At 36.8% G+C, this 17,030-nt stretch overlaps 1 protein-coding gene across 1 annotated transcript in view; it reads left to right on the forward strand.

The window, feature by feature from the left end:
* The window catches only part of DDX10 (DEAD-box helicase 10), a 153,694-nt gene that overhangs the window by 126,616 nt on the left and 10,048 nt on the right, over positions 1–17,030 (forward strand). Inside the window, exon 17 of the mRNA XM_059466772.1 lies at positions 16,129–16,262. Coding sequence (XP_059322755.1) covers positions 16,129–16,262 — 134 coding nt within the window. The remainder of the gene's footprint in view (positions 1–16,128; positions 16,263–17,030) is intronic.

Below are 17,030 nucleotides of genomic sequence, written 5' to 3' on the forward strand. Positions count from 1 at the left end.
GGCTTTCCCTGTCTCCTGGAATGAAAGAATGGTTTGGGTCGGAAGTGACTTCAAAGATCATTTGCTTCTAACACTACTGCCACGGGCAGAGGCACCTTCCACTAGACCAGGTTGCTCAGAGCTCCATCCACCCTTTCCTTGAACACTTCCAGCCATAGGGAATCAACAGCTTTTCTAGAAACATCTTCTAGTAAGTCTGGAAGTATTCCAAAAAGAAGAGTATTTTTTAATTATGTGTGCTGTTAGACAAAGATGATTTGGCCATAGTGAAAAATCTGTGTTGTACATAAATTGTTTGTCAGTTCTGTAATTTTTCTTAGTGTATATTGTGTAGACCTCAAAGCAAACTGCAGCTATTTGCAATAGTGTCTCCAGAATATGCACAAGAAAATAGTTTCAAACATACAGTGAGAAATTGCAATTTTCAAGTTTGGCTTTTTTGTTTGCTTGTTTTTTCTGCTTTGTGGTGGTGTTGAGTAGGACTTCTGCTTTGTCCCTCTGCATACTGATGTCTGAAATTATCTTTGGCAGTAAGATGCTTAGCGTGTTTGAAGTTGTCTTAGTATAGTACTGCCCTCAGAAAGAGACTTTTAGCTCAGGCATTTTTCAGATACTTGAGTCACAAGCTCAGTACTAGAATGAAATAGTGTCATAAACAGTATTAAAAAGAATGATCTACTTGCCCTGATATTTTTGCCCTGACGTGTTTCACCATAAAAGAAAGCGACGTAACTTTTTTGCAGAACCTTTTGCTCTCTTCCTGGCTCTTAATTGGTAGCTTGAAACATCAGTAAGATCTATAGCTGCTAGAGCTATTCATTTGTTACCCTCACCATTCAATGGAAAATTTTCCATCTGCTTTTGCTTTTAGGCTGCTGTAAAATGCTGAAAATACCAGCACAGAAGTCTTTGTCCATCAACCACTACAGATGTGACTTTACTGTAGTTAAAATACATGTACTTTAAGTATGGTATTTGTAAGCAAAGATAAAAAGTTGCCTGCTGGAAAATTGTGTCAAAAGCTGGTGATAAACTACTTCTATTGCAATACCAACAACCATCTAACTTAGTGAAGGAGCGGGAAATGTCCTCTGTAATTCTAGTCATATTTTCCAGGCTGGCCTTAGAAGAGCTTTCTTACTGTAAGGAGCTTCTAAACCAAATGAGTCTTCCATAAGTCTAACTGAAGGTATTTCTAGAACACTCATTGCTGGTGAATGCAAGTGTCATTTAAAATAGTGTTAAGTCTTGGTGGACTGAATTTTTAAATTGGCATTTAGCTTTGAATTCTGGAAAGCTTTTCCTTGCATGCTACCTTGACAAGTTAATAAATTTTTGTCCAGTATGTTAGACTGTTTAAATTTTGCTGACCTTGTGACTAGTATGAAGTGCCTTGTCATCTTTCAGTGTGTTTTTCCTCACAGCAGTCAGTAATCAGGATTTACTTCCATTCACATGTGCAGGCAAGAGCAGTGGCACATATTGAGTGAACTCCTTAGACTTTTTTTTTTACTTGGGGCTGGAGCAGAGATTTGAGCAGATTTTCCCACTTTTGTCATGCTAGTTGCTTGCCTGCTTGACAGTCCTTCCTCTCTCTTATCTGAAGGGCTTTTAAAAATAGAAACAGTAGAAAGTTAAAAAAAAATTTCAGTGTATACATGATGTGAAGATGGTACACACTTTTATTCCAGTAACTGCAGATAAGTCAGGGTCTACTGCTCTCTGTATCTCTTGCTGGAAACATCACCTTTGTGTTGAGAGGTATTTCCAAAGGTGTTTTTCAGGCCATATTATTACACTGAGGGCATCAGAATTTCAACAGCTTTGTCACTTATTTGGCAATGAACCAGACAAACTGTCAGATGTGTATGGATTACAATTAAAAGTGTAGCTATGGATTATGGTGGCTTCTTAAAAGCAAGAAGTGTTTTTGTAAATGTGTTAACCTTTCCAGTTAGAATACTGTGTAGCCATCTTAGCTTTTCCTTAATTGACTGCCAGTGGTTTTATGGCACTAGTCCCTGAATTATGACAGTAAAGTTTGCTTATCACACTGTCAGTCCAGCAAAATAGAAAAAACATGGTACTCAAGGTCAGTAATAGATTTTACTCTCATTTGGAGAATCAAATTGCAAAGGTGTAGAAAATGCTGGTGCAATGCTTGAAAAAATCTCAAGGCCCTGGATACATGTGGATACAGAAGGGCATCTTCTGTAGTACATATGAAGGAGAGGATAGAGGCTGTAAGTTATATTTTACTGTTTTGCCTGAAATGTTCTGAACTCTTCCTTTGGATGAGGATTCTTTGGAACTCTTCAGGGAAGTCAGACCACTTGAAATTTTGATGCATTCTTATTGTTTGTGAGGCATCCTTATAAGTCATCTTTTCTGGGAATGGTTTTTAAAAGGCAGTGGGATAGATTACACAGGAGTATTCTTTATAGTCATCAGGCAGTATCTAGTAGTTTGAGGAACAACTGGAATTTTTTGTAATTTTTGGCCATTGTGTATCTATTTTATGAGTTTATTCATCTGTCCTGTCTTGTAGCTTTGAAAGCTATTTAAAATGAAAAATTCTGTCCTAACACACTATTAAAGGTAAGGCCTTGACTTTACGGAAGCTCTTTTTAAATGCATTTTTGAAAGGAGAGCTTGAATGTAGTTTTACATTTTTTTTTTAATATCTGATGATAAACTTTTTTTTTACCAAAAGAAGTAGAAAGTATTAATTTGGACAGTAACAGGCTGGGGTTTTTCCAAATCAAAATCTTCTTGTATTATATGTTCTTGTACAAAAAATATTTTCAGGTAGCTTAATAGTAGTAACAGTTGTCTCTAAACAACAGTATTGATTTATTAGCTGAAAATGGTCTTAAAAAGTAATTAAAATGATTCATACCAATGGCATGTATTTCCATGTGATTAGAGAGGGTGTCAAAACCTGTATCAGTAAAGTGCATTTAAAAGAATCGGGATGAGATACATTGGTTTGACTTCCGTGATCAGGTCATTAAGTTACGACTAAAGTTAAAAGCAAGTTATTTGTTTATCCTTCACATTAATAGAGTAGTGATACATTCCAGTGTTGAATTTTGCTTGAGACTTTCTGCTTCCTCTGGAACTGAACTTGGAATGTATTGCTGAGGAGAACTTAGAAGTCTTTTAGACATACCTCAGGGGTACATTTTGCTCTTGGGTTCAGGATTCAGCCTGTCACCAGATATTTTATATATCTGTTTCTTTCCATGTGAATCATGAGGATTGAGAGTTTCTTTTTGTTTTGCTCTGTAATTTGAGGAACAGCATCCTCTGAAAATATCCCTCTAAAAATTCTTAGCTTTCATGAGAACTAGGAAAAATCTTTCTGAGGTGTTTCATAGTTGTGTTTTCTGGTACTTGTGCAGGATCTTGAGGTTTTGCCTTGTAAAGTTTTGCTAAGTGTGCCAGCATGTGGCAGCAAGGTTGTTATGGAGTGTCCATCTGTGCCTTCCATTCCTGCATCAGTTGAATTTTGATACTATCTAGATTTTGTTTGAAGCAATTGAGTTATTTCTACAAAATAAAAGATAAAGATGATGTTGATGCAGTGGCACTTCTGACATGGTACTGCTTGTAAATATTCTTGCTCTGGATGTGATACTCAGTGTTTCAGTGGTATCAGAGTTTAACTAAAAAATACAATCAGTTGCATCATATATTCTGTACTTTAATCTCAAGTACCTGAAATCATGATTGGAGTAGGTGTTCTAATTTCTCACTTTTCCAATTGTATATATAAAATCAGACAAGAAAAAAGCTGAAATGGTTAATCCTGATATTATTTTTGTATACGGGTAGGTGATTTCATGTTGATGTTAAAAGACCTACCACTTTGAAATAGTTTATTTCCTCTGTAGTTGTCACCTTGCCTATTTAAATTCCACTCCAGCTGAAAAGAATGCACAACCATCAGTCTTCAGGGTAGCACTTTATAGAAATAAAGAGAAAACATAATTGTTAAGCAAGTGGCTTGATGTAAATGCATTTAGTTGAAGGTGTTGCTCTGGCCTCCAGTCATCCAAATGATGTCCTGAATAAATTTTTAACAAATTAAACTGTTTTTTGCATGTGTCCTTATGGCAGCTTTGTTAATTATAACTGCACTAAAATAATTGTATGCTTATAACAGTTTTTAATTTATTTTACTTATATGACGTGATCATAAAAAACCTGCTCTGTAGTATATTTCTTGGAGTGTTGTAAGGTTATAAATTAAATAATATTTCAGCTGATTCTTGTAGCTGCCTCTTCAGTGAGACACAGTGGACTTCCTAGCAGAGAAGCTTGAACCTGACACCCCTGACACCCCTGACTAGGTCATGTGGTATCTGACTAAGGCTTAAGATTTCCTAAGATAAAGTAAAATATCCTTGTATTGTAAACATATTTTTTTGAGTCTTAAATCACAGACCATTTAATAGGGGTGATTTAATTTAAATTTGATTTTAATTAGTGTGCAGCTAGAAACATTTAAACAACAGAAGAGCACAGGTCTCCTCTGTCCAAGGTGCTTTCAAAGAAAGAATGGTTGGAAGCACAGCCTGTCTCAGATATTTCAAAATTTACAAATAATCTGTGCCCTCTGTTACCCATTGAACTCATTTATCAGCTGGTTGTCACTGGAAGCAGTATTTGGGCTGCTAAAATGGATTGCTAGCAAGGTGCTGAAGCTCTTAAAGAAACTGATCACCTTCAGCAGTGGTGCCTCTTCATCACAACTGTGAAGAGGAGTGATTTGAATTATGCCTTTAAGAAAAGGCATCTACAAATTACTTTTTAATAATTTTTTTACTTATACATAATGTATAAAGCAGGATTCTGTACTTATTTAATAAAAATAGACTTAATACAAAAGCAAGTTTAATTAAAACTCATAACTGGAGATGTCAGAAATGCTGATCATAGGTCTGAATATACTTCTTTCTAAATTTAGTTATATATTCTGAATTTCATGATGGATATTATGTACTCAGTGCTTTGGGAAGTCATGCATAATGTAACAAGGAAATTCAGTTAACAGTACCTCTAGCAAATGTTCTCTGTGCTAATGTTGTATGCCAAGTACAATGTGATATAACAAATTATTTATTTATTTTCAATAGATCATTAAATTTTATCCTCAAATTTTTGTGAATTTGCAAGAACTTAAAAAGGAAGCGTAAGCCATTTAAGATACATGTGTGAGGAGATAGGTTTGTAGGTGCAATCAAATCATAATTGGATTTTATAATCAGGTTGCTCTTCTGAGGCAGAAATAATTTTAGCGACTCCATAACGCTGAAATCCTACACTTCTCTGTGGCAAAGACTTGTAGTCCTGAAGAAAGAAAAAAATCCTCCTTTGAAAATAAAATGTTCTCCTTGCAAAGACGTGTGACTGTGCAAAGAGAACCAGGCACTTATGGCCCACCATTTCTCAGTGGAGAAATTCTGCAGTGTCTCTGAAATCAGTTTAAAAGTCACAGTTCTTTTGTTTGATTGTCTTTATCTAATATAACAGATGCAAAATGTTTCAAAGGAAAGAAGTATTGGCTTTTGTATTAGGTCAAGAATTGAAGGATTACGCAAATCTAAATCACCCACCAGAAGTAGTGGAGAAAGTAACATTTGAATATAATTCTCTTTTTGGAGTGTGTTATGGTTTCTCTCTTCAGATTTTCATCTATACTGAAATACTAAGGAGCAATGACTCTAATTGATCCTTGAGGGTGGGTCTCAGGGAGGAATTAACGTGGCCACGGGAAGCCCTGCCTGACCACTCGGCAGTTCAGGAAATACTAAGCACAATAAGTTTAAGCACTGATTTTTGTCAGCAAAGCAATATGTGGCAGTGTATCTACACTCCAGCCAGTGGCTGCTGTTCCCTGTACTTCCTGATGGTTGGAAAATGGTAATTGCAAACAGATTGTGTAACACCAGAAGGTTGGAAGAGCAGTTGAGCTGTTTGCACTGGAGTTCAGAATGGGCGGTAGAGTTAGGCTAAAATGACTTTTCCTGACAGCTTTCTAAGCATGTTATGATCTACTTTCAAATCAGAGAGATTAATATTTATCCTTCTTATTTTAATTTCCTTCACATATTCTATATATGTTGCAAATATTTGGGGGAGTAGGAGAAAGAAACAGATTTATTAATAACATGATAGATAAAAATCACTGATTCAATAATAAAAGAGTTATTAAAATACATATTTTAAATTGTTAGGTACATTTTTTATTTTTGAGAGCTTTACAATGGTGACTAAAATGAAAATATTAAGGAATGACCTATGAAAAAATTTGCTAGAAAAATCTAAAAAATTATTCAAGAAATCAAGTTGCTGATTAAGTTTCAGATAGAGATGTGATTTAGAGAACAGTCAGTAACAGAGAAAACTAACTGCTGTTTCATCTCAACTTGTATCCTTTTCTCATTCTGAAATACTTTATTTATTTGGTAAGTTAAATTCAAGGTGTCATTAAAAGTTGAAAAACATATTAGGATTTGAGGAACTGGTCATCTTTGTTTATTCTAACCATCCTCTTTGAGCCGGTGAATGTAAATTGGATTTGTCTTTTAGCTGTATCAAAATCTCATAAGATATGATGCTTAGAAGTAGTAAATTTTGCTAGCAGCAGAGAATGTCAACATAAATGTTAAACTTACAATACAGCATCTGCTTGGATCAACTTAATTTTGCCTACATGTATGTGTTGTATTTAAGGTGGTCCTATTTAATTATTAACTTTTAAATAATATGCATACAATATACATATTTTAGAAAATAATTAAAATTCTGGTTGGAATCAGTTTCAATTTCAGATGGAATAGGAATCAGCTTGACACTAACGGTGATTAAAAAATGAGTAATAATCAATTGGCGAAAAAGTGATGGCTCTTCTGTCATTTGTTAATGCAAAAGGAAAAACTAGGAATTTAAATTATTAGCATAAAATAGTGGTAAACATTTTGTGTTAAGTCCAGTGTAAAACAACTGTGCCCCAGAATAATGGCATTAAAAAAAAAGTGGCAGTGATTACTTGTGAAACGAACTGTGAGAATTTAAAAATTACTGATTTTAATGGGGTTTATAATTAGTGATTCAAATCACTAGTTTAAATTGATTCCCCTGGTGTTGCTGTCTCTGATTCCTTGAGAAACGGATGTAAAATAGCCTTGCTTTAGTACAGTGTGAAGAGGGAAAGTTTGTACCTGCCTGTGCAATGTTAATGACATTATGTCTAACCGTACCTAAGTTTGATCATTTAGACAGTTTTACCAAAAGGTAATTTTCAGGGAGTTAGAGAGAGCCATGTTTCACAAAAGCTGTCCCCACAGGAGCTAAATGCCAAGGTAATCAATCATACAGTGTACTGCATCCTGTTGTTATGGATATAGTACCTTATTTATGCAGTATAAAGATTTTTTAGATGTTGTTGAAATGAACAGGCTAGCACATGACAACTCTAGGTTGTAATAAGTTACATGAGCTGCAAATTGCAATTTCATAGGTTAAAATTTGTATAGATGCCTTTAATGCTTGCAGCAAGTTAGAGACTTCTGGGGAGCAGCAAAAATTCTGTTAGAAGTCTGTAGTATTTCAATTACATCTGTAGATGAGTATTTGTATACCACTTGTATGTCTTACTGAATCCAAGAGCTGTTACTCAGTCACTGGAAATAGGGTAAAACGTTTTGGCAGCAGTACAAAACCCAAGGACTGTTTGAGAGAGAGCACAGTTTAGGTTCTTCAGCAAGCCATTGCATAGGATATAATTAGGCACAGATTTTTGATGGAAAATTGTCTCAGCTTTCAATTTTTCCCTCACTGCATTGTTCCAAACATTTTGGTTTTGCTGAGAACAAGATAGTCATCTTCATCAGATTCATTTAATAAGCTGTTGTATTTGTATGAGAAGCCCTAAAAGACTGATAGAAAACAGAACAGTGGAAAAAGTGGAAAAAATAATGGCTTCCATGAAATGAGGGTGACCTGCTTCCCTTCTCTCTGTCAGATATTTTGGTTGGTTTTAAGGGAAATTTGTAGTCATACCTGTAGAGTGATTTTCAAATTGTGATCATTACCCCTCTATGGCTGAAGAGTTCTGAAGCTGAGAGAGTTCCTGGGTTATTGGCAAAGCGCTGCTGTTCCTTACCATGCCTTGATATATTTCATTACTGTTACCTACATATTTTTTGAGCCCATGTAAACTCCTGAATACTTCAGTGAAACATTCATGGCTTTGGTAAAGAGAAGAGGTGCCTTTGTGTATTCCACCATGCATTCTCTAGTTCTGTTGATTTAATTTCTCTATACCTGGAACTTCTTCCTCTTGGCTGTTTTTCTACATTCTTTGCAGAGATGCAATCAGCTCTTGTGCCATTCTCATGCCTTCTTAGTCTCCCCATTTCCTACTCTCTTCCATTTTAAAAATAGATTTAGCCAGCTCTTCTATCCCTTTTGTCTCCATTTGTCATCACTGTCATCTCCATCAGATCTTCTCTTTGTAGTCTTCCTCTCTTAGGCCTTCTCACTGTTGCCTTACAATTCTTCCCTGTTTGTCTTTGATTCCTATTTCCACACTGGTCTTTTGTACTTTTTGAGCTGCCACATTTCTTCATGCCCTTCTGTTAATTTGCAACGTACACATGTTTCAGTTCTACTCAACAAACATTAATCAGCCTTCCTGTCACTTGTTGGTCATTCACTTGGCCTTTCCATACCCACTCCAGTTTTAGAAGGTTTGCAAATGTGACCAGACTCTGTTCTGGTGTCTCTCTTCTCTAGTAGCTCCTCCTTTATAATTTCTGGAAATCTTAAAATATTCAGTCTCCTTCTCTCTTTCTGTGATGATGTTTTGCACAGCCTTTTGCTTTTTTTCCCTTCTCTTACTTATGGAGAAAAATACAAATTCGTGTCTGTACTCAGGAGTCTTAATTCAGTTTTTCTACTCCAGTTGTACCTTTCTGCCTAAATTAAAATCTTAGCTGATGGATTTCATGGATTAGGCAATGCTAAAGAAAAGTTCAAGCTTCTTTGCTACCTTCTTTCACAGTCACTCTGTGTACGACCACTTTATCTCACTTCAGCCTATACCTTAGCATTGCCATGGTCACTTTCTGGTGCTTATCTAAATCCTTCCTAATTCTCCATTTGTCCTTTCATTTACCACAGATGACAAATGTGTTCTCTCCTTCCTGAAAGTTCTCCTGTAGGTTCTCCCTGTACTAGCGTTCCCCAAGCCTGCTGCATATATATTATGACATTTTACTCAATTCCTAGAGTAACACTAACTCAGCAATTATTCTTATTTGGGTTGAAGTTTTTGCTTTGAAGTTGCTTTACATTATTTTAGACCTGAAAATTTGTTTCTTTTAATTAGTTGGTCTAAAAGGTATAAATATAAATCTTCATATAAATCTTTCATATTCTTCATACTTGTCATTTTTAAGACAGACCTGTCATACTTTTTCATGTAGATAAAATTCTTATCAGTAGATATTATAATTTTCTGTCTGCTAATGGATGGCTGCCAGTCTACCTCAGAATCTTTTTCAATTTCTTCATTGAGGTTCCCCTGTGCAGAAATGCTTGTAGAAATACCAGAGGGCAAGTCTCTCTCTGTGTCACGCCCATTGCTCAAATCTTCCCCAGGCTTGCTTCCTTGTCATTCATCAGTCTGGATTCATCTGTTCTCTTGTGGCTTCTACGTAGAGCTTACACTTTTGGTGCCAGCAGTTTTCTTTTGCAAAATTTTGTAGACAGAGATTCATGGCTTAAGAAGGTGAATTCAACAACAAAAGTGATTAATAATAAATGACCCTGCAATTCTGCAGCATCAGCCAGTGCTTTCTGATTTACTTGTTAGTTGTTTTGAAATTGGAACAAATATGAAGCTGTTGCAGCTGCCACATAGGTCTGGAACAAAGGCACACCAGGTCTTGTTATCACAGCAAGCAATTGAGTCAGTGCCATGAGCTGCGATGCCTCTTCTGGGTTTCTTTTCCTCAGTTCATGTCAAACCACCAGAAGGAGTTAAAATAACTTTCACTGCCTGGAATTAATTTGATTTCTATTTTTCTCCCTGTAAGTGTGCTATTTTATATGCATATTTTGTACAAGCATTTAGAGTACGTGACTTCAGCAGTACAGTGAAAGCATTAAAGTGGTGTCGTTGGACAGACACTTAATGGCAGTGTGGCTCTTTGTTGTGTACTGAATACAAATCAGTTGTTTCAAGAAAAGAGCAGAACTAACCAGTTTACAGAATTACGTGACTTAAAAGGCTTCCTTTCTAATTATTTCATGTCAGTGCTGCTGTTGATCTGTTCCTTTTTAAAAAATACCCATCACTAAGCAAAGAGTGGGTCCTGCCTGCAGTCTCTGCTGTGAGCAGTGCTGGTGGTGGGACACTGCTGTGTCACAGCAGGGCTGCTGCTCCCCCATGCTTGTGCAGAAGTGCTGGAAAGTGATACAGAGAAGATTCTCTCATGTAGGTGCCATCTCTGGACATATGCTGAGATTCCCTGGAGAAGGCGGATGTGTTGAAATGTTTGAGCACAGACACTACTTCGGAGACTTACTTTGTGTATTTGAGCTGACAGCCATGACTGCTGTGAACCTGAAAGTGGACAGAAAGGAGGACTGTAAAGACAGTCCAAGGGCTATGTGCTGTGAATATAAGTTCAAAAACATTGTTTGTTTGGTTGGGTTTTTTTTGTTTTCTTGGGGTTTTTTTGACATGGCATAGACTTTTGAACTAGTATTCTGGCATGTCTAATTCTCTCAGACTTCAGTAATTTCTTTTAACACTGCTACTTTCCAGAATGTAATGTATTTCAGTGTGTATTTTGCTTCTAGTGCTACCTACCTAGCAACTTAGTTTCTTTTCCATTGTATTTTCACGTCTTTAACATTAATTACATATAAGGTAACAGTTTAGTTGTTTTATCCTGATACTAGTCTTCCCTATTGCTAAAATCACGTTGATAATTGTGGCTAATAACAACTTGAAAAAACTTGTCTTTACCATAAGTATTCTACATGTGTCATAGAAGAACAAATTAGAAAAGGAGAAGCGTAAGGTCTAGTTTTGAGACATGTCCATTATAATTGAAATCCAAATACATTAAAACAAAAGGTCTCTGAGTAGATTTAGAACTTCTCACCAATTTCTATGAGTTTCGTGTTTTCAGTGCTTCTGAACTGTGCTTGTGGCAGGAGCCATTTCCAGCACAAATTGCTTTGCTATAGTTACACAGGAATTTGAATGTCAGAATATATGCATCAATGTCTGCTTGTTTGGAACACAGGCTTACCCATTCACTGACCATAAAATGTGGGGCATTTAGGAAAGACAAGAAAGAAAATTAAGTATTCTCAATGTGCATTATGTGAGAGCACTGGTAAAAGTAAGATTCTGCTGGCTAAACAAGGCATATTGTATTGTTTGAGATCTCTGATGGCTTAAAAGAAATAAAAAATGACTGCATGAAATTGAACCTTGATGTGACTGCTAGTGATCAGGAATGGTGAATGATTGAAGATGAAGCTAAGAGTTATCTGTCTCTTCTAGTGAAAACCAAGAATCAATTTCTCTGAAGTGTTGTAAAAACCAGGAAATATGACTGACTCATTCCAGAGACCAAAGATCAGTGAGATTGTCTTAGTGCAAGGATTGTGTCTGGCTGACTAACCTGGAACCTTGGTTTCCCCAGTTTTTGGCTACCAGCCTATCTGGCCAGAGCCATGGAACATGGATGCACATAGATGGTAAAGAGGGGAGCTGTGAGTTTTGGCACAGCTTGGACAGCTCTGTGTTTGTCAGACTATGTGTAGTTTGCTCCTCTGGCTCCCAGTCAGTTTTCAGTTTATGCTAAGGCTTTTGTCTTGATCTTCAAAACAACTGTTGGATCAAACACCCTAGCAACATCAAAGGCTGTATTTCATTTTTGAACTGCCAGAAAAGCTGTATTCCTCTGGGGCAATGTAGATAATGAAGTATCAGAGCAATCATTCATTAGCTGGGAACAGTGTGATGGGCTGGGGTACAGGCTATGAAAAAACCCCAAACCTGTGAGGTGATCAGGTGAATCCACAGTAATACATTTTAAAGGAAGTGCTATAAAACCTCTCTGTATGTATTAATGGGTTCCATCATAAACATGATGCAAAAGCAACTTCTGTTTTAATCTAAAAGATAATTGTCAAAAAGAAGAAAATTGAGAACATTTGGAACGCTGTCAGATCTTACAAGATACTTTATTTTTAAATATCCTGTTTTTTGAGCCATAATATGCTAAACTTCTGAAAGTTGTGTACCTGTGTTGGGTAACCTCCTAGCAGTGTTCAGAACTTAGCTATTCTTGGCATTACAATCACAGGCATCACTTATTGGGAGAGGCATAGTAGCAAAAACTAAAGGGTAGCATAGCTCTAAAAGGACAGAGTATTAAGTATGATGGTCTCAAGTGTGATCAAATTCTAAACAAACCTTAAGAGTTTTGTTTCCAGCTAATTGGAAATATTCTCCCACTGTGCTTTGTAAAGTACTATCTACAGAACTGATAGTGCTTAAGCAATTATTTCTCCCCTCTCAACCTGGTAGCTAGAAGCTGATAAATTGCCTAAAGTGTTGAACATCAAAAGTGCAAATCTAGACAATTTAATTCGAGGGAGAAAAACTTTCTAAACTAGAAAAAAAACCTTCTTAAATTACATATAAATTTAATACCATAATAAATATGTATTTTAGAAATGAAATCTAAAGACAGTATTTTTCTATCTACAGGTCTTCATGATGTGTTTTTCAGTTCTCCTTTTTTCTTTCTTTTTTTTTTTTTTTTCTTTTCTTCTGATGATAGTCAGATAATTGCCACCTGAGTGCCTATTGCCTGGTAGAAATGAGACATCATTCTGGTTTTTTTGAACATTCAAGTCCCTTGGGTGTCTTGGGTGCATCAGTTTCCTAATTTTAAGTTTCTCTTAGCCTGCCTAACTCATTTACCTGAGCTCCATCAGCCATTCGGGCCCCCTTAGGAGGTGGGGAAGTTGTCATTACATCTTGTAACAAAGACAGAAGATGAATTGGAGGTATTCTGTTGATAAACATGGCAAAAGCTCTAGAGGAGCCTGTTCTGTCTGTGTCACAGGGTGTATGTTTTCAAAATGACTGCAGTAAGGTCAAATGTGATTGTTGGCTTGGTGCAATGTGGAATGTTGACAGCAACAAGGTTTCCAAAACTTCCAGCACAGAAATTTTGCTGAATTTTTCTGAAATGTTGAGTTTGCAGAAGAAGAATCTCTTCTTCAGAGAGAGACTGTGTGAATGCAAAAATGATTGCATCTCAGTGTCATGTTTAAACTGAAAGTCTTTGTGCACGTTTCTGTGGAACTAGAATTACAAAATACATGGCCTGGTGTGGTACAAAGAGAGAGAGCTTGTTATCCCTGAGCTGAGTCAAAAGATGATTGCCACTGAATTCAGTTCTCCTGGCCAGCCTGATTTGATGTCTTTGATGTCAAGCATGGCAAGTTTCCTTCCACAGCTGAGCTTCACAATAAGTACACACTCCAAAGTGGGTGTTACATTGCAGCCAGCCTTAGATATGAAGTACAGGCCATCAAAATCTCTTCTTCTAAACTCTTTTGATGGTGATTGCCTTAGGACAAGTCTAGTCCTGAGTCTGTAAATTGCATCCTAGTTGTGTCCGAAGAACTTTTACACGTGTCATTTTGAACTATGATTTTACTTCTTTTCTCCAGCTCTTGTGGTGAATAATGTGAAGTCACAAGATTTTTTTTTTTTGACTGGATGATAGAAATTTGAAGTGAGAGAGGAAAAATAATGAGTTTCCGTTGTTCAGCTGTGGATGATAAATGTTCGTGCTCAGGTTCTTAACATTTTCAGGGTCTTAGAAATATTTCAAAGAATATGCAAGCAGTGATACTTACAAGAAATACAGCCTCATGATTCCTGATGAGTGAAAGAGGCATCTTTGCCAATTATTTCTTTTGCTGTAGCAAGCATTATGTTTAACACTTCTCTGCATCTTTTCTGCTGGACAAAATTAATATGAATGTGTAATTAAAGCGAGGGTTTGGTCTGTGTGCCATAATGGAGAATATTAATGAACAGCCCCAAGTTTTAAAAGATGACTGCCAATAAATGTTAGTAGTACAGAACTCTGTTGCATGGTGTCACGCATACATATTAAAAATCCATTATTTCATACAAGAGCTTTGAATGCTACTTCTCTTTCTCTTTTCTTTTCAATATAAGATTGGTATGCACCAGCTATATCAAAAGAATAGGTGCAATTGGAAGGACAAGTAAAGAGCAAATATTTAATGTTGTAAGAAATTAAAATAAGCTATAATTTAATGCAGAACGATTTTCAAATGAGAAAATTCATTAGCAAAAAGGTGACCTTCAAAATAGTTTTTTGTGGAGTTAGTAATGCTCTGTAAGATTGTACAAAGAGATGAGCTTGAAGACTTTTTTTGTAAGCAAAACCCCTGCAAAACTAAAACCAACTTTCTTGTGAAGTGGTACCTGAAGTTCCCAAGACTCAACATGCTTTTCTGTTGGTGTTTGTTACCTTAGGAAGCTTACAGTGCTGGAATCTGACAATGCTTTTAGTAATTTTATACACCCAGCTATATATACACTTTTACTGATATTTAAAATAGTGAAGAACAAAGTGTGTGTTCACTATGTTTTTCTTCTGCCTTCCTCTGCCAGATTGCAAATCTGGCTTTTGTCCCTTTCTTCTACTTGCTTTCAGTACACTGCAGAAGTGTCACTAGTCAAGCAAGAATGGACTCTTGCAGTGGTGACTAATCTTACCCTTCACCAGCTCATTGCCTTTCACTCACTGTATATGCAGATATAAAAGAGACCATTGGTATGGTTTCTGTTTGACTTTTAAGTTTACTTTCATTGCAAGAAGGTACATCCACATAAAGACTGTTCTTTAAAAACTTGATGATAGAAATGGTGAAAAAGCAAAACAAAAATTAACTGTAAATATATAATGATGTGAAGTTATTCATAGAATGAAAGATCATTTAAATGAGTACTGTTTTAGAAACTCAGCTGTGTGCATGTTGATTAGATATATAAACAAAAGGTAGCAATGTCTTTAATTATAATTTCTTGGAATTCGTTTTTGCTTTCCAGCATAAATATGCATGGACCTCGGGTTCACGTTGCTTAGAAATGCCTGTAAGCTTGCTGTCTGCATTTCTGTGTGCATATACAATTGCATGTGCCCTCCAGTGTATCTGGTTCTTTGTGCCTACTAGCAAAAATTTACAGAAGTGGTACCATCAGTTCAGGATTAAGTGGAGCAGAACCTGTATCTGCAAAATTAGCCAGCTTTTTTTATATTACCCAGGACTTCTGTGGAGCAGCATCTTCTGTGCTCTCTTTGTTAAGGAATTAGTGAGGCACTGCTGCACCCTGGGGAAACTTGCCAATGCCATCAACCCATCTGAGATGTGCTGGGGGATAGAGGGAAGCTGAGTCCTGGAGAGGAGGGATGAGGGGATCTGGGAAGACGCCTGTAGAACATGGATCTCTTGCAGAGGATGGGTGAAACTCCCATAGAGCAGTTAATTCAGCTTAAGCAGCTTTTTGGTTTTTAGCTGCAAGGACACCCAGATGAGTTTTAAATCAGAGTATTTCATTAAATCCACCTAACAGCAGTGATTTATGTGCCCACCTGTGAGTGTCTCTTTTCCAGTGTGTTTCTGAGGGACAGTAAAGCTGCATATTACTTAGACACTTGCTCTCAGATGGCTGTTGATTACTTGCTGCCCAGATCTCTCCTAGATTTTGTAGATTTAAGATTACAATATTGGAAAGTAGAATTTGAACATAAATCCTTGTGCTTCCTTTTTTAATGTTTCTTCAACCTTTAACAAACAGCCTTGGAGGAGAGCACTGATGATGACAGAAATGATTCTCCTTTCCTGGGTATGATCCTGGTGGTGTTTGACTGCATTTGGGGGCAGTGGTTTTTGTTGCAGCCTCCATATTAAAGGGGTTATGACAAGTAACGTGGACTTGTTTGCTTGTCTAGTAACTCTCCATTTGTCACCTCACAGGCTGAAGAAGAAACAGTGGCCTTTCTTGATCACAGTGGAAGTGAAGAAGAGTTTGATCCAAGCACTCTCCCAGATCCTGATAAATTCAAAGACTCTGATGCAGAGCAGGATTCAGAAAGTGAAGACAGCTATAGGTATGCACCATCTTCCATGTTAATTTTAAAATGATATTTTTTATGAACTGTTTTGTTTACATGTTAGGAATTCGTCTTACAGTCCTCTTTCTCATGGGATTTAGTATTTGTCTTATAAAAGTTTGTGTGTTAGGTGCTGAACAGAGCTGAGCTAAAGGCTATTATTTTCTTTTGTGAAGTTGTATAAGAATGATTTTTGAGTCCATATTGAAGGGATCTTGGTGAGGCTGTTTCACACGCAAAAAACTTGACTAATACCCTGGAAGTTTCATGTGTTTCTGTGGTGGGTTTACCCTCTCTGGATGTCCAGTGCCCACCAAAGCCACTCTATCACTGACCTCCTCAGCTGGACAGGGAAGAGGAAATGTAGTGAACAGCTCAGGGGTTGAGATAACACCAGGACAGATTCCTCACCAGCTACTGTCATGGGTGAAGTAGACTTGACTTGTGAAGAAATCAATTTATTTATTGCCAATCACATAACAGTTGGGTAATGAGAAATAAACCCAAATCTTAAAACACCTTTTCTCCACATCTCTCTTCTTCCCGGGATTAACTTACAATTTCTTCTACATCCTCATCCTCAGCAGCACAGAAGGATGGGGAATGGAGGTTGCAGTCAGTTCATCACACGTTTTTTCTGCCACTCCTTTCTCCTCAGGAGAGGATCCTTTTCCTGCTCCCATGTGGGGGTCTCTCCCACAGGGGACTTCTTCCACAATCATCTTCAACTCTTTCCTGTAGGCTGCAATTCTTTGTGAACTATTC

This window comes from Ammospiza nelsoni, chromosome 2, assembly GCF_027579445.1.
Source record: "Ammospiza nelsoni isolate bAmmNel1 chromosome 2, bAmmNel1.pri, whole genome shotgun sequence".
Classification (NCBI taxonomy): domain Eukaryota; kingdom Metazoa; phylum Chordata; class Aves; order Passeriformes; family Passerellidae; genus Ammospiza; species Ammospiza nelsoni.